The 21,559-nt window shown below is 44.5% G+C and overlaps 1 protein-coding gene across 12 annotated transcripts in view; it reads right to left on the reverse strand.

The window, feature by feature from the left end:
- The window catches only part of Fryl (FRY like transcription coactivator), a 233,378-nt gene that overhangs the window by 133,027 nt on the left and 78,792 nt on the right, over positions 1-21,559 (reverse strand). For 4 of the 12 annotated variants that reach the window (XM_029477619.2, XM_029477611.2, XM_029477610.2 and 1 more), the window contains exon 1: positions 10,970-11,847. The exons of 4 other annotated variants lie outside the window; for them this stretch is intronic. In XM_029477619.2, the coding sequence (XP_029333479.1) occupies positions 10,970-11,042 (73 nt within the window). In that variant the 5' untranslated portion in view covers positions 11,043-11,847. Of the gene's footprint in view, positions 1-10,969; positions 11,848-21,559 lie in introns of those variants that run through there. 4 more of the 12 variants (XM_029477614.2, XM_029477613.2, XM_029477612.2 and 1 more) reach the window with 1 other exon arrangement.

The raw sequence follows: 21,559 nt of genomic DNA on the forward strand, positions 1-21,559 counted from the left end.
AGCCGAGGCAGGAGGACTGCAAGCTCACTGTCTGTGCCACACAGTGAGCCCTGATCTCAAAGTAAACGTGGGAAATTTACAGCTTGGCCAGAAAAGTAGTGCATGCCACGGTCCAGTTAAGCAGGGTGTGGTCACTAGCCCCAACGAAGGCACCGCACGGGTTTACAAGGCCACTGACCAACAAGAGCTTAGAAATGCAGCACTGCAAATTTGTTTCAAGGACTTTCCTGGGTAGAGTGCTTTTCAGAACAGAGCCGGGGAGAGGGGGTGCCCTCCACAAATGCCCTGTAAAATGTTCCAAGGCTGCTATGGCTGTGGTTTCAACAGGCCCAGGTACAGCTGGTACTGACGGCAGAACTTGGCTCCGCCCACATGATGGTGGCTGAGCGGGCACTTGGAATGCAAAAGTTACAGAGTTACCCAAGCAGCTTCCACCAAGGTTCCGAAGGACGGTCCGAGAGGGTCAAAGAGTGAGCAGTAAGACCCTTCAGCTAGCGCACGGCAGGGCAGACTGCCAAGTCTTGATAGCGCAAGGGTGCGCAGATGTTGGCATAGAACAACACCTACTACCGGAAGCTGCAGACAACCTGCGAAACCTGTCCAAGAGATAAGCCCTACGCAATGAGTGAGGCCCATGAGACAGGGCAAACCAGACCCTTGGGAACCATTCCCCAGGTCCTCCATGAGATGCTTTGGGATTTAATGCTTGCTCTGCTGCCTATCTAGCCTTGCCTGGGGCCAGCCCCTCTTAACCATTTTCTTCCTATTGCTGGCTTCTGAAATAGCTCATTCTGTGCCTGCCCAGACATGTAACTTAGCAATATATATTTCTGTTTGATTTGGGGGTGCGGGGGGGGGGGCAGGAGATGAGGGTTGATTTTGCCTTCAGTTTCAGAAGAGACCATGAACTTGGACTTTAGGGAAATGTTGGAACACATTTTTCACTGTGACATAGATTAGAAACCTCTGGGGCTGGGATCGGAAGGCTACAGCTTAGATGTTAAGTGTGTTATGGGTTTGGTTCAAAGGGTGGCACGATTGAGGGGTGGCACAGTGGCTGAACCAGAAGCACTCCCTAGGGAAGGAACCGTGGGACTCTGACTACTCCCTCCCTCTTCCTTTCTAGGTTTCTGCTTTACCATGTGACGCTAACAGAGGCCTAGAAACAGTGGGCTAATCCAGCCATGCTCTAGGAACCATAACAAACCCTTTCTCTTTATAAGAAATTGGCTCGGGCATTACGATGAAAAGCTGTGCAACACAGGTTTTGAGGCATAAAACCGATTTCTATTAAATGTAGAAACAAAATGAAGGCGCTGACTTCTGCTCCATTATTCTACACCACTCTGGAGGCTACCTGCAATATAAGTATGCAACAATACGGGAAATGTGTCCAGGCAACAGTGGAGCACCCTTTAATCCCAGCACTCGGGAGGCAGAGGCAGACCAATATCTGTGAGTTCAAGGCCAGCCTGGTCTACAGAGCGAGTTTCAGGATAGCCAGGGCTACACCGAGAAACTCTGTCTTAAGAAAATGAAAGAGAGAGAGAGAGAGAGAGAGAGAGAGAGAATTGAATCATTCTTATAAATATTTTAAAAACTAGTTGGAACTTTCTATACTATAATTATCAAGAAATAAGGATAGTTTTTAAAATCTTCCATTCACAAATAGAAAGTTAAGTGGAGGAAGAGTTGGAGTTTATCATTTAACCCTGCCTGGCTGTGGCTGGGATTCGCCGCCCTCGGTCTTGGTCAGAGAAGCTTCTTCTGGAGCAAACGGTGGTCATGGCAACGCCACCTAACAAGTCAAGGCGCAAAGGATAAGAGACCGTGAGTCTCAGCCATAAACATGACGTTGTACCGAGGCTCAGGGAACACCCCGGAAAGAGGAGGCAGAAAGGAGGAGCAGGCGGATGCAGGGATGCTGAGAAGTGGCGCCTTCTGCGTGTGATGTGACCATTGCGCTCATGAACGCACAGCAGTCATGGTTCCCTGGACAGGATCAAACTGGTCATGCTGGGGAGGGGGTGGGGAGAGAGGTCGCAGAGCTCTCAGAGAGAGCTGCAGACAGCTGTTGGCTGCTGGGGATGGGGTGGGGTGTCACACCTTTGGGCGGGTTGTGTGTGCCCCATGGATGATGTCACGCTATTGCAGGGACTGGTAGCCCTGACTGGACTTGGGCTATGTTTTCAAAAATGAAGGGGACATGGGGCTGGGAGGAAGACATGTTGGTGGGGAAGGTCAGGGGTGACTGAGAGGCAGTAGACTGGATAGGATCAAGATGCATTATATACATGAATGGAATTCTCAATAAGTAAAAAATACCATGCACCTCTTAAAAACTCATAAAACTGATAAGGCTGATACAGGAAACCACGAGGACTTCTCAAAGCACATAAAAGAACCGAACACAAGGAAAGACATATTTTAGATAAGATGATTTAACAGAAGTGCCAATAACCCACAAATTAACATATTAGCATAATTTCAATTAAATTTTCTACATTTCTGTCTAGGTGATATTGGAGGAAACTATTAGTGTCTAGAGAAACAAATTTCCCAGACATGCCATGGAAGTTATGTTCGTAAAATGCAAAATGCAGAGCCAGGGATTCTTATATATAATAATAGTAGCTCACACCTTCAATTCCAGTATTTGGGAGGCAGAGGAAACGAGATATCTGTGAGTTCAAGGCCACCCTGGTCTACATAGTGAGTTCCAGGGCAGCCAGGGGAACATAGACTCTACTTGAAAAAAACAAAACATTAATATTTTCTAAATCTGATAGCACTATATTATAATAAAAATACAGCAATAAAGTATCCTACAGATCTATATTCAAAAACTAAAGTACAAATGGACATGAAGTTTAAAATTAATTTCTCAAAGCTTTAAGAGCTTTTGTGTATAATCCAGGCAAGAAAGAACTAACAAGGTAGGAAAAAAAATCCATACTATTTATTTTTTTAAAAAACGACATCTGGACTTACAAGAGGGCTGAGCAGGTGAAGGCTCACTCCCTTAGGCCTGATTCCTGGGACCCACAGGGAGAGGAAGAGAGAGAGAGGCAATACCTGGCAGCCACTGTCTGAGGTGCACATTCCTACACACGCCAACGAACACATAGAACGTAATGAAAACAACTTTAAAATTGCATCTGACCACACAAGCCACTTACAATACTTCAGATAAGCAATACCACAAACAAGAAAGGGAAAATTTGGAAAAAATGCTTTTATATATATATACATATATATATGTATACATATATATATGTATATGTATATATATATATACACATATACATATATATGACAATTTAAAGCATTCAGTGATCTAATTTGAAAGTAGTAAGAAAAAGGCAGCGCTGTGGAGAAAAACCTGCAGCAGGTGGCCAAAACTTATGTGAAGAAAAACATAATGCATAACAAACGTGGGGGTGAAGTTACCAAACTTAGGACCACCCACACAGTCAATGCAACCACCCTAGTAATGATATGTAACTCTGTGTGTGTGTGTGTGTGTGTGTGTGTGTGTGAGCACTCTGGAGTGTGTGTGTGTGTGTGTGTGTGTGTGTGTGTGTGTGTGTGTGTGAATATATTTATCAGATTGGCGGAGAGTAAACAGAATAATTGTAGCTACTGTGGGAGAGACACTAGGAATTAGAAGACTTCACATACTGCTGACTGAGGCAGAATGCCGCCTCAGAGCTGCCTCAGAGGGACGGGAGCACTCCGCTCTGCACAGATCATGAGTGTGCTGGCCCTACAGCAGCTGCACATTTTTCCATGCAACCTTCAAATGAGCATTTACTCTCCATGAGCTGAGAGGACAGACAGCAAGTGACCCGAAGCCAGCTGTAGCATTACCACCCACTTGGTGCGTTCCTCATATCCTTGTGGTAAATCGGCGAGCCCCCTAAGAAGAATCTATCTGTTGTGCTATTTATTATTACTCTGCCACCCTCTGAGAGACATTTCAGGTCCATACTCAGCATTCTGGCAAAGCTAAGCCTCCCGACTTGATGCTCGGCTCTGCGGGCCAAGCCTTACATCAGAAGCCAGGCTTACCAGAGCTGGGGTCCTGGCAGCCTGAGTTTCTGGAAGCTCCTATAAGTGAATGTGTCAGGGACCACTGCCCTATGCTGATCTAAAGAAGAACAAGGGCTCCTCCGTACGATGATTTCATTTAAAACTAATTTCAATCACTATGTTTCTAAAGCTCCCTACTTAGGAAACCTATCCTATAATACCACAGATGATTCCCGCCAGGCAGTCCAGGGATACTTAAGTAACTACGTCATGGCACATAGCCCAAGCACGAAAAACAAGGGACCAGTAAGACAAAAGACAAATACAGTTCTCTTATTTCATATTAGAAACCTTGATGAATTGACTTTTTTTAGGGTTTTAACCATTTTAATTACTGTCCATAGTTGGAACCATTCACCTTGGTGCCCCACCCCCTTCTGCCTGTCATTATCTGTGATTTCAAGGGGCAGGGTTTCAATTATATACCCTAAAATCCTTATTAAGTCTTCTCTCTGACTTAAATGAGTTCTGTATCTAATCTCCTTAGTAGCAATTCTACTGGAAGCTACCTGTTACATCATTTTTTTAAAAGTGGACTGTGGGGGAGGGGTGTGCACATAGTCACACCTAGGAAGTACACGTATGTGCCGGGATCATAGGCGGCTATCACACCTCCCTGACTTGCCTGTGGGCTCTGGGATCAGAACTTGTGTCCACACTTGTCAGCAGGGACCCATCTGCCAGCCCGGGGCTCACTTTTAAGTTTAGATGTTACTAATGATGCCCTCCGTACTTTTCCCAAATCCTTCCTCCAGGAGGTGGAGGGGCGACCACTTTCCGTCCAGGCACGAGAGGCCCCGTGCACCGACCACAGCAGTGGCTGTGTAAATCACATCAATAACCTTACCTTCGAGCAGTACCGGAGGCCACTAGATTGGAATTGTTCTCTCCCTCAGCCTCTCCATATTAAAAATGACTCATTCATATCCTGTTCCAAAGTTTTATGAGAAACGTCTTAAATAAAAAGGCGCTCATTCGTTCTACGCCGCGTAGGTCTCCATTTTCTATTACACTGTCAGGCAAGCATCTGCTAAGAGCTGTTATTCAACTCTTCATTCTTTATGAAGGCCTCTGCTAATGATCACGCTCCCGCAAAGCGCTCAGCCACAGCCCAATGCTCCAGCAAAGCCAGCCTCCATCGTTCCAGTCTCCTGCCCTTGGTATCTCGTCTTCCCACCTGTGCCTCTCATGAACGATTGGCTGTTTCTTCCTTCAAATTTTGCTCAAGGAGCACTGGACCAGAGAAGTCCCTAATTGAGACCTGGATAATTAAAGGAACTAGCTAAAGCTTGTAGGTGTGAGGGGTTGGAGGCCGAACAAGGGGTCCTAATGTTCCTTAGGTTATCTGAACCTTAAAGGAAGAAAGAGGAAAAGAAAATCGGAAATCTGTCAACTGATGGATATTCGAAATGTGGTATATTCACTGTGTAAAAGTGTGTTTTTATTCTCCCGTTATAATTGTTGTCTCCCAGGCTTCCTGCCTCCGTCTGCTAACCTAAGCCTGATCCTGGAAGCTTCTAGCCTCCATACAATCATATCTAGGCCGAGAATGTTTTCAGCCTCTCGGACTTGCTGCTGAATAAACTCACCCTTTCTTGTTCTTTCTGAGTTCTGGCTGGTTCAACTCAGCCGTTCTGGCTCAAAACTCCCCTGCAAGCTGACTGATTCAATCTGGCTTCATTCTCAGCCTGAATCACTCTGCTTGGCCTCATACTAACTTTGGCAATATGTTCTAATCTTCTGGCTCCTTCTGTGATCACCTGTGTCTAGCTTGTTCTCTCTCTGCAACCCATCTCTGTACAACTATACAACTGGCCCAGTAACCCTGCCTCTCCCCTCTCTCTTTCTCTGCACTGTCCCCTTATGTAGCTTCCCTTTCATCTCTCTCTCTCTCTGTGTATATCATATCTGATCAAATCTTTCTCTGACTCATCGCTTGTCTGCTGTCCAGTTAGACATCACATTCAAACATGGCTGCTTCCTTCTACAAACTAACTTTACCCTCATTGTTTGGGATTACAGGTGTATACTAAGGGCGTGTCTGCATTCCAGCCAGAGGGATTAAAGGTGTATGCTAAGGGTTGAACCATGCCACAACTAGAAACAGATGTTTTTCCCCAGTAAATAACACAATCTCAGGGGTTCACAGTGTGACCAAATCTCCTGCTATTCATACGATGGAATTTATTTGGCCGTAAAAAGCACTAAAGTACCGTTACATGATGTAACACTGTACCATGTTATTACACAAAGTGGCCAGAATAGCCACAGTGCAGAATGCAGATTGGTGAACACCATTCCTTTTGGGGGCAATGATGAACATATTCTATCATTAGATTGGGGTGCCACTGCACAAGCTTCAGAATAGACTAAGCAGTGGGCAGACGCCATGGAAGGAAGAGTTTTACACTATGTGGATGCTATCTTGACAGAGCTGCTTTTGGGATCAGGATAGTATCCCTCATCGGACTATCATGATTTAATGGGAGCTCAAGGATATATATGCGAATAATATGAGTACACACATGTGTACACAAATACCATACATGCAAAGTTTTATTTCAACCAAAGAGCATTGTGGTTTTAACGAATTTAGATTTAGAAAGTATAACTGGGGGAAGGGGGTTGCTCTCCAGCTGCTGAGTACTAAAGGCTATTTAAGACTTATTTCATTGTTCGAATCCAAGCAATCTATGCAAATTTAGTCCCGTAACACAACACATCTAATTCATATTCTAATTTACAAGATGGTTAAACTGGGTCGATTTATCTATTCTATGGTCTGTGATGAAAAACTGAATCCTTTGAAATACGAGCTGCTATGTAAAATGATGTAAGCAGAGGTTAATTCTAAAAATATGTTCACAAGAGGGACTGTCCACACATTGGCCACCTTGACCAACACCACAGATAATTATGGAACAGGCAGAAGCTTGCTTGACCTTATCAATCTGGGGGGTTGGGGGGGAAACTCCACCAATCTTTTAAAGGATGGCACCCTTGCCCTCACTGTGCAGCTGGCTTCACAGAATGTTTCTGACTCACAGTCTTTGGCTTTTTTTTTAAAGGAGTGATGCCTGAAAGTTCTGGCACAGAGACAAACCCCTGAATTTAGGCCAAAGGGAGGTCGCTGTATTGTTGTTAAAAGACAAAGGCTCCACTCATCATATCAGCCTGGCTGCATCAGCATTCTGCCAGCTAAGCATTAGCTTAGCCCTGTGAGGGCCTCCACGATCAGAACCCAAAGTAACATCTAACCCAGCACAAGGCGGGCAGGCGCATCCTGTAAATAAGAACTATGGCTGTCAAAGATGGGCACTGTGGTTAGGGTTCAGGAAGTCAGGAAAACTCCAGAGTTTTCTTTTTTTTTTTTTCTTTTATTCTTGGGTGGGGTGGGGTGGGGTGCGGTGGGGAGAACAACATTTGAAATACACACTTAATGAGGTGGGTTTTTTTTTTAATTTCTCTTGTTTTTTATAGAAGCTATTCAACAAACCAAGTTTTCTCTGTTCTTCCCAAGAAATTCAGTAAATGGAATGCAATGGATTATTACTTTTTAAAAATCACTATGGTATAGTTTTACACAAATTTGCTTTAGGGCCCGTTCCCCTGAGGGGAAATGGTAGCATATTGAATTTTTTAAACTTTTAAGTTGTTTCTGTTTACTATTTTTCTTGTAATTCTTTTTTGAGAACTTCCTATATAAGCACTACACCTACCTCACCTCTACACTCAGCCTTTCTATGGCCGGATGCCAAATTCATTACCTTTTTAGTTTTGTATGTGTGTGTACGTGTGTGTATGTGTGTGTATGTATGTGTATGTGTGTGTAGGGTGTGTGTGTATGTGTGTGTAGTGTGTGTGTGTATGTGTATGTATGTGTGTGTATGTGTGTGTATGTATGTGTACATATGTGTGTGTGTGTGTTTTACTGGATCCATTTAGCTTTGCTCATATGTACATGCATCCAGAAAAATGTAATATTAATAATCAGACCAGAGAAAACAGGTCATATATTTGCTTCTTATCTTTTGTGCTATTGTTAATTCATTTCATTCAGAAATGACTGCATTTTCACCTGCTCTGTCAGGTGCCTAGACATTTCCCAGAGCACAAGCAAGCACAAGGCATAAGAAGAAAAGCAAAGAGACAACCAGTCTACACAGTGAGGAGGGCAGGAGGGGGTGACAATGGCCAGCGGTGCTCAAAGGGAAGCACAGAGCAGATGCAGCACTGATGGGTGGGCTCCAAGGATGGCTGGTGGAGAGGAAGTGTTCCATGCAGAGCAGACAGGATGGGGTGCGCTGGGAAGCAGACAGGGAGTGGGTAGGCAGGGTGAAGGAAAGGCACAGCAGGCTTCCAGAGCAGAGTGGGGAGGCCAAGAGAAGAGACGCAGAGGAGGTGAACAGAGGCTGAGAAGGAAAACTTTATTCCATAGGGAACAGTGAAACTGCAGTGTGGAAGGGAAGCAAACCAAGGGAAAGTTGTCTAAAAAGAACCTTTAGCAGCAAATGGAATCTACAAACAGGATATAAAAAGAACATGGAGGCTACCACAGAGATAACCCAGGTGACCATCCCCCAACCCCACCCCACCTCTGGAGGGGGTGCTGGGTTAAGACTAGAGCCATGCCAGACAGTCAGGAAAGAATAAGAAAACTCACAAGGGGGAGTGCAGGGGCTTCCTAAAGGACCCCTAGCTCACAGACAAAGTCCTGGGTGCCAACACTGTCTATGAGCCAAGGGAATATTCTAGCACTCCAAACCAAGCACGGGAAAGCCCCTTCCCTCCACATCTCCCCTATCACCCTGATAAAGCCACTTCTTCCATCCCTGTTCCATCAGCTGGTAGTCACGGGGTATGCAGAGCACCCCTGAACTAACCCTCACTGTAAAGCTCACATTATGCTTCTCTCCCCAGAGACACTCGCAGAGAGCAAAGATGCATCTCCCACTTTTCTGTATTCTACGGCATACACTCAATCCATGTCGGCTGATTCCAAGGTGTACTGACCATGCCTAGAAAGAGACAGCCAGCTACTGTCCTTTCCTAGCTTCTAGGTTCTTCATCTCTTCTCTGCACTGACACTCGCTGACGCCGGTGATTTAAAAACACCCTCACATTTCCCGGGCCTAAGACGGGCATGGCTGGAGCCTTACTAAACACTGACACTAGCCACTTATTTTCAATATTAAGTCACTGCGTTGTAACTCTGAAAACATCTTCAAGAGTTATGCACTATGAACGCTCAAGGGCAATGGGTTGCCCGCAGACCGAATCACTCTCCCACCAGCACAGCTAAATCCAGAGGCTTTGCAAGCATCTGCTTTGGGTTCATGCTCAGATGCAGGGGATATGATTTGGCTGTGGCTGGCTACAGGGTCTAGGCAGTAACATGTAGAAATATTTAAATGACCACAAATAAGTACACAGGGCTTTTCCGCAGCAAGCTGCTGAGAGGTAGTAGACTGTTCTTCCACTTGAGGGTGTGATTATGGCTTCATTCTAGTCTTACCGTGTAGATAAATGATGGGGGTGGGGCAGGGGGAGTCAGAAAGAATACTAACTCTGGTCTCGTTTGTCTCTGCATAAGTATACCCTACAGGACTGGCTTTCTTTTAACTACTAAAAGTATTTAACTTAACCATCATGGGTCCCCCAATATTTTAAGTGAGTTTACGCTCTTTAAAAAACTTTCCTGCCGTCTGGCAAGGAACTATCTATTTGTGAAGAAATTACTTAAGAGATCAGAAAACAGAGAGGTGCCGACATGAAGGCAGTGCGGCTGGCCCGCACGGACCCCTTCCGATTGTCCCCAGTGAGTTTCCCTCCATGTCAACATTCTGACTTGCATATCATTTGCTTATGGAACAAAACTCCATTAAGTAAGTATTTTCATAAAGAGCTGAACAGGAAAGACTTCTTAATCTCTCATGTTTGATTCATTAGGCTGCACTGTTGGGAGCGGAGATCAACCGGGTCTATACCCCCAACTCTTTGCTACCACATGACCTTGGAAGAGTCACGAGTCTTCTAAGCTCCAATTTTCTTTGCATAAACAATCCCGATAACGGGACTGGAGCTGGCTTAATCCATTAGTTTGATCTTCTAAATTGATGGTGATGATTATTTTGGCAGAGAAATAAGGAGTCAGAGGTGATAAATTTTATCGTAAGTGTGCTGAGATTTTTTTTTTTCCTGAGCACAAGTAACCCAGTGAAACATACTAAATGAAAACAGTGTTTCTGCCAAGTCCTTACTTGAGGGAGGGACTCTCGGAGAGGATCATAGCTCCATGGCACTTGCTTTCCCGACTTAAGTGAATCGGAAACAGAGCATCCTGAATGCTCTTCCCTCATAAAAACCAAGTACACGGGACTTAGCACAACTTTGGTGACAGCAGGGGAAAGTTACTGTCATTCAGTGAAACTATCTGATGCCTGGAGACGGCCAGGGCTGCTACACATACATGGTGCTAACAGCGTTGTGGAATGACTGGCACCGGAATCCACAAGCTTGCAGAAATCCCAGCTGACTGTCACCTGCGCCCCCCCCCCATGTTTGATCGATTCTAAGAAACTTTGCCGGAATAGCACAATTAACAGTGAACCCGGGGCTGGCAAATTTCAGTCAGAGGGGGAAAAAAAAACCATTAACTACCTGAATCACAATTGCCTCACATGTGCACCTCAGAGATGCTCATCTAACTGATAGCCATTGGAGAGCAAGCTCTGGGGGGTGGGGGGGGCTGGTATTTTCGAGGCTCTGATTTGATCTGGATGGGTCTGGAGAGAAGGCATGCAAAGAATGGCAAGAATATTCACAACTCTGTATTGCCCCCCCTCTCCACCCTCCCTAGGCAGGCATCTATACTCACAGTTGCTGCTCCAAGACTTTAACAAGGACTTTATGCTAATTTCAAAAAACACAGAATCCTGTAGACTCAACATTGTGTCTTGTCTGGCTGCAGGAGTGGTGGCAACGATGGGGGCCGCAGCAGCAGCAGCAGAAGCAGTAACAATTCTGTGGCTCTGGCTCCCGGCCCTTGTCCCCTTGCCTCTCGCAGGCGGCAGCGTTCTGGCCCACAGTGCCTTGGCTTCATTACCGTGCAGTCTCGCGGTGACGCACGGCTGTAGTGGAAGCGCTGCTCAATGCAGATGAGGTGCCCAGCAGAATTAAAGCTCACAAGTTTATTATGAGTGCCCTGAAGGACACCCTCACCTTTCTCTATGCGGACCTGCATGTGGCCAACAAGACCTGCCCAGTTTGCATTCAGGCTGCCAGGGTGAGGAGCTTTCGTCTCCTCTGGGCTGCCAGGATACAGATACAGGCTGCTGCTTCTCTTGTCCTTCCATGCCAACTTTCCTTACGGGCAAAGGGCCTTAGGAACATTGTTTTTTTTTTAAAAAGGAATTAGAATCTAGCATGTGATCTTTCAATGTCTTCCTTTAATAGCTGGTGTCTTCTTCAAAGCAGGGGAAAAGTCAGTAGCAGTTTCCTAGGGGATTTGAGCTGCACATTCCCTTCACCCTGCTCCACACCCGGCTGTGGTTTGCACAGCACGCTGATGATGAAGCAGAGTCCACAGGCCCGCTTACCCCGCTGCTGCTTAATGGAATGAGAGATGAATGATGTCATCAACACTGGCTGAACCTCCACTGGCCTCTGAAACTACTCAGCTCAGGACAAAGTTGTTCCCTGATGTGTGCCACTTACTCTACAGAGATAACCATCAGTTGAGGGGGTTGTTTTAAAATGGCGTTTTCTACTCTTAATATGGCATATCTAATTCCCATGAAAGCCTGACAGTCAAGATGTCAGTGAGCAGCCAAAATATCCACTGGTCAATAAGCACCCCTGGACAACCTCTCTCTATGGAAGAGGTCTTAAGATGAAAACACACTGTAAAATGCCGAACTTCCAAACACGACAGAGGCATTGCACAGCCAAAAACAAATATTATTTTATGCCAATATCCGAAGAAAAACATTTTCACCTCAATTGGCTGACTGCATGCATCTTTGGAGGTCAGTAGACGTGTGTTCAGGGGTCCCTCCTCATACGTAGAAATACATTTGTAGTGAGCCATCTGTGTTATTGCATTCCTTAAGTACCGCATGGAATGTGTGCAATTATCAAAGTCATGGCTGAATAAAATCACTCAGTCAAATTGCTAGGCACTGTATTAGAAGCTAAAGTAACATCTCTCCATGCATGAACACCATCCACTATGTACAAGAGGATGACCGCATACATTAAGATATTCAGTGGGAATAACATAGAGGGCAGCTGTTTAAAGCTGCAGGGGTTGCTTGTTTTGTTTTCTTTTGGTTTTGAATCTTGTTTTTAGAATAGTTCAAGAAATCTGATACAAGTCTGGACCATTCCAATTCCCAAATAGACCTAATAAGAGCATTCAAACTAAAGGTGCAAAGGCTGACCAACATGGAACCCAGCTCCACACCAGGACCCAGGGCTGACCAACATGGAACCCAGCTCCACACCAGGACCCAGGGCTGACCAACATGGAACCCAGCCCCACACCAGGACACTGGACTGACCGACTACACATGCCATGCCAACCCTGAACCCTAATTCCATGCTGAGATGCTAAGGCTGACCAACACCAAACCCAAGGCTACATCACTGTCATTTGCTTCCATCTTGAAAAAAAGAAAACAAACAAAAGCACAGCTGAGAGCAGGGTTTCTCCTCAAAGCAGAGCCAAGGCCTCCAAGTGTTAGGAGAACAAATGACATCCCATAGTCCCAAAGGCTACCATATTCCACTCATGGACACTAACAATGAACATCCATACTGCAAAAGACTACATGCTTTACATAAGTAGGTTTACATTTTGTTTTTAATTACAGTGTTTCCCAAAGTAACTTCAATAGACCTGCTAACAGATTCCATGGGAAAGGGTGACCTAAACCCAAACAAAAGATGCCATTAAGTATCAAGGCTCAGAACAGAAACAAGTTAGTGTATAACATCTAGATGTTCTCGCTACCCCTGTTGGGCTGAGCTCATCCAAGATTTAAAAGCAACTTGATAGTGTTTGACTATGACATCTACATCTTCTGATGCTTTTATCATCCAAACCACCAAATTATTAGCTGGGGGTGGGAGGGGTGGGGAGAAGAACACATACACACCCAGCAATCCTTTTAGAAGGCCACAGAAGAGTCCCACTGTGCTCCAATGCTCAATCCCTCCATGACTAACTCTTTTTTAAAATTACACAAATAATGATACTGTCACTGTCCTTCAAGGGAGTACTCTCTTGTTAACATGGCTAATTAATTACATCAACCAAGACATAGTCTAAAGCCCACTGTAAGTTACTCAGATTACCAGAGATGCCAGATTTTATTTCATACTTTATAAATTCAGAATCCTCCGACTTATACACAACCATGTATATTTCCTATCATTGCCATAAAGATAGCTACAGAAACTCTAGATGATGTGGCCTTGGTAAAGCAGAGAGGTTGAACTCGGAGCATCAACAGCTTACCCAGCTTGTATCTCATCAACTTTAATAATCACTGGTATGACAAGATATGCCCATGGATGCCATAGTGGCACAAATGTTAGGGAGTGGACAACTACTCCGTAACTGGATTTAAGACCTGCTCTACAGAAGCAAACAAAAGCTCTACAGGTACTGCAGAGCTGGCCAAGAACCCACAGTTAAAAAGTTCACAAACTCCGGAAAAAAAATCTACTATTACTTTGTTAAGTTGACATATTATCAAACTACCCTCTAAATTTCCTATCTTTATACCCATATAATTAGTACAGCTCTCAGAAAGGTGCCAGTCATCTTCCCTCATCTATGTCACAGCCCTCCCGCAAGGCTCAGGGACCAATGTGGAAGATGGGGTGGGAAGACAGCAAGAACTGGTTGTCAAAGAGGATCAGAAGCAAATTCTCTTCTGGGCATGAAGGGAGGGGGCACTTCACTCATGAGCTATACACAACTCTGGTTCAATATAAAAGACCTGCTGAAGAACAAGCCAGTCAACATTCAGCACTGAGCAGGGAGGCATTCACAAGCCCTCACCCCCAACTGAGCAGCTGTTGACAGTTGATGACTTCTGGAAAAGAGCCATTTTTCCTTAAGGGTGTGGCCTCTGGTTGGCTCACCACACTCTGGTAGGTGGCCCCATGCCAGCAAGTAAATGGGCAGCTCAAATTGAATTCTGTGGACTGACAATAAAAAGGGGACAAACAGAAAGGGGACAAAGAGTGGGGAGGCGGTGGGGAGGAAGATGAGGGAGGCCTGGGGGAGGTATGGGAAATGACCAAAAACACACTGTATGAAAGTATCCAAGACTGTTTTTAAAAAGAGATGGACATTTTTAAAACCATCACCCTTTGTTGATGTCCTCCCACCAAAGCTAGATACCGTAGTAAATAAACACCAGGCACAACTGATGACCACAGTAGTTCTCCTCCTGGGTGTTGGAAGGCAGGTTTCCCTCTACTTTTTAATGAATTCCCATAAATCACTGCCCTTTCAAAAGGCTTTGCTTTAGTTCAAAGTAGAAGGTAGCCTCCATGCAACACAACACCAGTAAAACCATCAGGAAGGCTTAGAGAGCACTGCTGTCTAGGAGGGAGGGATCTGAACACAGTGTGCCCTGACACTCTGGGAAGCTGGAGCTAACTTAAAATATCACACTCTCCAGTCGGATGCAATGTTCTGAGAGAATTCCTCAATTGCCGAACTCATTTCAGGAAAGGAACACAAGACCGTGGATCAGTCCTCATAGGAAGAGCTTCATCAACATCTCAAAAATTCTTAAAACACCCAAATTCGCATGCATGGAAAAGAGGGAAAAGAATGTGAGCTCTTCTCCCTGAAAATATCACATGGCCTCCGGCTCCTAGAGCCTCTCCTCTCCCACAGATCCCTCCCTCTTCAGAACACATTCATCTTCGCTGGAGCTTAGAAAAGAGGTTGAAAGGCTTTAAAGGAACGATGCTCTCCAGTCTATTACATAATTACCAGTCACGAAACGCAACAGGGAAAAAATGCTGTGAAAATAGCCTCCTGTTTTGCTTTGAGCCCTCATTAAATAACCAAATGTTAATGGCATCCACCCATATCTCTAGCTCGTATGGGTTCTGGATGTGCTCACGCCAAACCTGTCTCGCCCAACTTTTCTACAAATGGATGTTTCCACGTCTTAAAGCACCACAACACCAAGCAGAAGCAGCAGGGTGCTCTTTGGATAAATGGTTAGGTTTCAGAGCTGGGGCATAAGAAAAACCTGGACCATCCTGCAGTAGCAGGAAAGAGTGTGTGGAAGCCAAGCCAAGAGAGTGAGTGAGGCTCAGCAAAGGAGAAAGGGGCTGACTTGAGGAGCTGTCCAAACCCAAAGCTTCAGACAGAGTTTTAGGATATTACCCAAAGTATAAAATAACTGTATATAAATCAGTATAAACGACTATGGGCTGACTGATCTCACCCAAACACGTGTTAAAATTGAATCCCTGTTGTAATGTATTAGGATGGTGGAAACTTAATCGACTATGCTATTTGGGGGTAGACTCTTTGAGAGGTTAAGCAAGCTTAAAGAAGGCCATGCGAATGGATTCTAATGCTACAAGATTGCACTGGCTCAAGGCAGAGGAGCTTCAACTAAGATTCTGAATTCTGCCCTGAACCTTCTGGGACTCTGCAGGGTGTCTCCACCAAGCAAGAAGGATAACCCCACATGCAGCTTCTGGTCTTGAACTTCCTAGCTAACAAATAAACTTTCATTTCTGTTTAATTATAGCAGCACAAAATGACTAAGGCACTGATATAAATAAACGGCTGAACAAATAGATAGGAGGAAGAGGAAAATCTTCCACTGTGCAGAAAGGAGGAGGCTTGACTGCCCCCCTCTGTGTGGCTTGCCTGGCAAGCCTGGCCTCTGAACAACATCTGAGACCTTAGGGTTCTTGGAGTGCTCCGATATTCCTGAACTACTGTGAGTGGCTCACTGTACCTAAATCATATACATAATCTGGTTCCTATAAAACGCCTGCTTTCATTTTGGGACTCCAGGGTTTGGGTCTAAGCCAAGCATGGGATGCCTACATGGTCAGCCTGGACAAACCCTGGGCAGTGAGTATCTGATGAGCTTCCTGGGTTACCATCACTTCACTTGGAGTGTGCCAACTCACTTACTGTTAGTCAAAAAAAAAAAAAAAAAAAAAGACCAGGGAAAGGATGACTTTACTAGGGAGAAACCCAGAAGATATCCCCTTACCCAGAAGATCAAGGGTTTTTTCTTTTGTTGGGTGATTGGTTGATTTGCTTGAATACAGGGTTTCTCTGTGTAGCTTTGGCTGTCCTGGAACTTGTTCTGTAGACAAGGCTGGCCATGAACCCAAGAGATCCACCTCCGTCTGTCTCCCGAGTGCTAAGATTAAAGGCGTGTCCTACTTAAACTCAGGGTTTAATTAGTGATTACTAATACTATTGGTCCTGGGTCTTTGTAGAACACAATAAGAAAGGCACTTCACCCATATCCTTCTTCCCCATAATCAAAAGCCCAGCTTAACAATAAAGGGGTGTGTGTGTATGAAAGATGATCTATAAAACATCCAACTAATATTTCTGTAGTTTGGTGGCAGAGTCTGGGGCTCAACCCCAGCAACAGAAGAAAAAAGATATTTTTGGACTCTAAAGAGCCTAAGGAGACACAGCAAGCAAGTGGACAGTGGTTTCCTAGATACTGAACAGAATGAGGGAGGGAGATAACAGCTGAGCAGAATCGTGGCTAGTAATACTGCAACACTATTGGCTCATCAGTTGTGAATAACTGACCATAATGATGGAAAGTGGTAACAACAGTAGAATACTGCACTGCTGTGCAGGGGCTTGCAATTTTACTATCCATCTGAAAATGTCCAAAAATAAAGTTCGCGTGCACGCACACACACACACACACACAATAAAGTATGCAAAGTTTACATGAACTCATTCCAGACTTCTGCTTCAGGCTCCATGGGACAATGGAAACTGACTTCTCTTCTATACATGACTCTTACACTATTACAAAGTCTGTGACTGAGGTAATCAGATACTGGTCTATAAACACAGGGGGACTAAAGCAATTGGGTGACTCAAAACAAACAAGAAGAAACACAAGAATTGTCTCAACATCCTGCTCGGAGGCAGTTTCAGGGTTGCAGTACATAGACTGGATCCCTTGAAAGTCTACAAACCACAGACATCTCCATTGATCAGCCAAGCCTAGTCTCTACCCACTGCAGGAGGGCTGTGTCCAGCAACCTGCTAGAGATCACTCTAAAGACTCCTGAGTTGTTCATTACAAAGACTTTAAAACAACCTTCTGAAACAAGCATCAAAGGAGCCTGCTGACCTGACAGTGGTCACCATCCAGAAGGTAAACTGTTCTTTCTAAGCATGTAACAAAATCCAGTGTGCAACAATGTCACATCCATATATCTGTTCTTTTTAAGCATATAGCAAAATCCAGTGTGCAACAAGGTCACATCCATATATCTGTTCTTTCTAAGCATATAGCAAAATCCAGTGTGCAACAAAGTCACATCCATATATCTGTTCTTTCTAAGCATGTAGCAAAATCCAGTGTGCAACAATGTCGCATCTGCATATCCAACATCTAACTAAGGGCTATTAAATGTGTCAAAAGGTAGGAAACCGGCCTATAAAATTAGCAGATCTGGAAATAACAGAGATGGTGGATTCTATTGCTTCTTTAAAAGGCCAGACTCCATGATATATAAAAAGAAAATGGAAGAAGAAGAAGAAGAAGAAGAAGAAGAAGAAGAAGAAGAAGAAGAAGAAGAAGAAGAGGAGGAGGAGGAGGAGGAGGAGGAGGAGGAGGAGGAGGAGGAGGAGGAGGGGGGGGGGGAGGAGGGGGGAAGGGGAGGGGGAGGAGGAGGAGAAGAAGAAAAAAGAAGAGAAAAAAGCTTCACATAGAATGTCGAGAGACAAAAAAAAAAAAAAAAAAAAATTCTACCTAGTAGTCCCTTCTTTATTCACAGGAAAGATGTTCTATGACCCAGAGTGGACACCTAAAACTGCTGGTAGCATTGAGTCCTTGTCTTAGTTTGGGTTTCTATTGCTGTGAAGAAACACCATGACCACACCAACTCTTACCCAAAAAAAAAAAAAAAACATTTAATAGAGGCTGGCTTACAGTTCAGAGGTTTAATCCATTATCATGACGAGGGAAGTATGGTGGCACGCAGGCAGACATGTTGCTGGAGAAGGAACAGAGGCCGATTTACAGATAGCAGGAAGAGAGAATGACGCTGGGCCTGGCTTGAGCTTCTGAAACCTCAAAGCCCACCCCCAGTGACACACTTCCTCCAACAAGGCCACGCCTCCTAATGTGCTGCTCCCTTTGGGCCTACAGAGGTCATTCTCATGCAAACCACCAGTCATGTGTGTACCATTTTTCTCCCTATACAAATATACTTGCAATAACCTCTAATTTTTAAAACAACCACAAGATTAACAACAGAACAGAACAACCAACCATGTGACAAACATTATATGAATGTGGTCTCTTTCTGTTGCTCACTTTTTTTTTTTTTTTTTTTTTTTTTTTGGTTTTTCGAGACAGGGTTTCTCTGTGTAGCCCTGGCTGTCCTGGAGCTCACTTTGTAGACCAGGCTGGCCTCGAACTCAGAAATCCGAATGCCTCTGCCTCCCAAGTGCTAGGATTAAAGGCGTGCGCCACCACGCCCGGCCCGTTGCTCACTTTTTATAAGTCTTCTGGACACCCTCCTTGGGGTGACTTGCAGTGACACCCTCATGAGGAACATGAAGTAAGGGGGCAGGGACACCGCTACCCGGCACCTGCTCTCACACGAGCCTTATCCAGACCCCAGTACTACAGTGGCAGAGAGCTCCCTCTGATGACAGGCTGGCTTCTAACTGAAACAGGCCACCAACAGTTGGGGAGCAGGTGTCTATACACAGGATAGACACGCTGACAAAGTCCTGACTCGTGTGCCAAGCAGGTGGAAGTGGGGCAGACCAAGGTCTCCTCACAGTGCTCCTCAGAATGGCATGCGAGCACAAACTGTTTACTTTTGTAATTTTCCATTTAATATTTTCAGACCACAGGAAGTGCATACAGTGAAATTGTGGATGAAGGAGAATAACTGAATCTAAAACAATCAATCCCGTGGACTTTATTAATTATTTATTGTATTAGTCTATAGTAGATTACAGACGATACGGGGGAGGGAAGATCAGTAAACCTGGACTAATGAGCATAGAAACACCGAAGCAGTGGTTCTCAACCTGGGGGTCATGACCCCTTTGAGGGTTGCCTGTGAGATACTTATTTATATTATATAGCTTATATATAGCTGCTAAATTGCAGTTATGAAGCAACAATGAAACAATTTTATGGTTAGTGTTTACCACAACAGGAGGCACTGTACTAAAGAGTGGCAGCCATAGGAAGGCTGAAGACCACTGCTCCACAGCAAGCACAGTCAACAGAACACAGTCTATTAATGACAGCAGGATGAACAAAGCCCCAACAACTGGGGTGGGGGTGGGGGTGGGGCTCTCACTTAAGCAGAACCAGCATCTCTGCAGGACTGAGCAGAAAGCATCACCAGAAGACACAATGATCAAAACGCTTTCCAAAATTGGTAAGACTACAGAGCCATGGAGCCAAAGCTCTCAGGCAGAAAACAAACACATGTGCACACTAAGATCCCAAAGAAACTGCTGAACCCGATGGTAAAGATTGGTTTTTAAGTAATAAAAAATGATTAACTGCATTGGGGGGGGGGGAGAAAGATGAAAATGAACAAGGGTGTCCCAATTAAGACTGCAAGGCCCTAGGGAGAGAGGGAGGGAGAGGAGGGAGGGAAGGAGAAAGAGAGACCTTGGAGGGAGGAAGAAAGGGGGAGGGAAGGAAGGAAATAAGGAAACTGCTGACCTGGATCTCTAGATCCTTGGGGGTGGGGTGGGCGATACCTTTGGGTTAAAAAAAGAAAAAAATGAAAAGAAAAAGCAAAGTAAAAACTTTTACCAAACATACCAAATGTGAAACAATTCATCACTGACAAATGTGTACTGGGAAAAAAGGGGGGGGGGGGGCAAAAAGTATTAAAGAGTTCTTCAGGTAGAAAAATGATAAGGAATCTGAATACTTGTGTCCTCACAGTCTACTGAGGGTACCGGAAGCGACCAGCAGGTGCATGAAGAGACAATGTTTCTGGTTTTAAATGTTTTTCCAAAAGGAACAGACAGGCTGAGCAGGCAGCTCAGGGGATGTGGGCTTGCCTGGGCCCAATCCCCAGCAGGCAACATCAATTAATTAAAGCAAAGACCACTCACAGTGTATTCCTGGATAGAAATCCAACATTTGACCCCAGGGCTGGAGAAATGGCTCAGCGGATAAGAGCACTTACTGCTACACCAGAGGACCTGAGCCTGGTCCCCAGCATCCATGTAAGATGGCTCACGGTCATCTGTAACTCCAGCTCCAGAGAATCTAGCATCTCTGACCCCCCTAGACAACCTGCATTCATATATACATACCTACATACTGACATATATACCTACACATAACTGTTTTAAAATTTGAAGTAAAACTGGAAAAGAATTTACTCCATCCGCCCGACACAAAGGGGGTGGAGATGGAACATACATGCAAGGCGTCACTTCATTCATCGCATGGAAAACATCATTCTGTTGTTGCAAACTCCAGCCTGAGATCTGTTGTTGCAAACTCCAGTGCAATGAATTTTAAAAGGAGAAAGAGAAAATGAGCTCGTGGTAGAGTATGAGTATTAGGAGATAAGAAATTCCAAAGACAAAGAAATAGGGAGGGTGGTAACATGACCAAAAAAACTAAACAGATGGCTGGAGAGATGGCTCAGGGGTTAAGAACACTGACTGCTCTTCTAGAGGTCCTGAGTTCAAATCCCAGCAACCACATGGTGGCTCACAACCACCCATAGTGAGATCTGACACCCTCTTCTGGAGTGTCTGAAGACAGCTACAGTGTCCTTACATATAATAATAAATAAATGAATAGATAAATAAATCTAAAAAAAAAAAAAACCTAAACAGATTTATTTTAATTTTATTCTTTACTGAAAAAATTTTTTCATGCAAAATATTTTGATCATGTTTCCTCTTGCTCAGTTCCTCCCAGATCACCCCCACCTCCCTACCCACTCAACTTCATGTTCTTTTTTATCTCTAAAGTCAAACAAACAAATCCCCCCAAAAAGAAAAGAAAACCAAACCAAACAAGTAAAAGACTAATAAGAGGAAAAAAATGTCCAAGCAAAGCAAAATGACACACAAGATCTATAGAAATATCACCGAATCTGTTTTATTTTAGCCAACTACTTTTGGACATGGGGCCTGCCCTGAAATGTGGCTAATGAGCTCCAACCAGTGAGTATCAGATACATCCTTTATAAGACGGTTTAG

This window comes from Mus caroli, unplaced genomic scaffold, assembly GCF_978045245.1.
Source record: "Mus caroli unplaced genomic scaffold, Mus_caroli_1 scaffold_4, whole genome shotgun sequence".
Classification (NCBI taxonomy): Eukaryota; Metazoa; Chordata; class Mammalia; order Rodentia; family Muridae; genus Mus; species Mus caroli.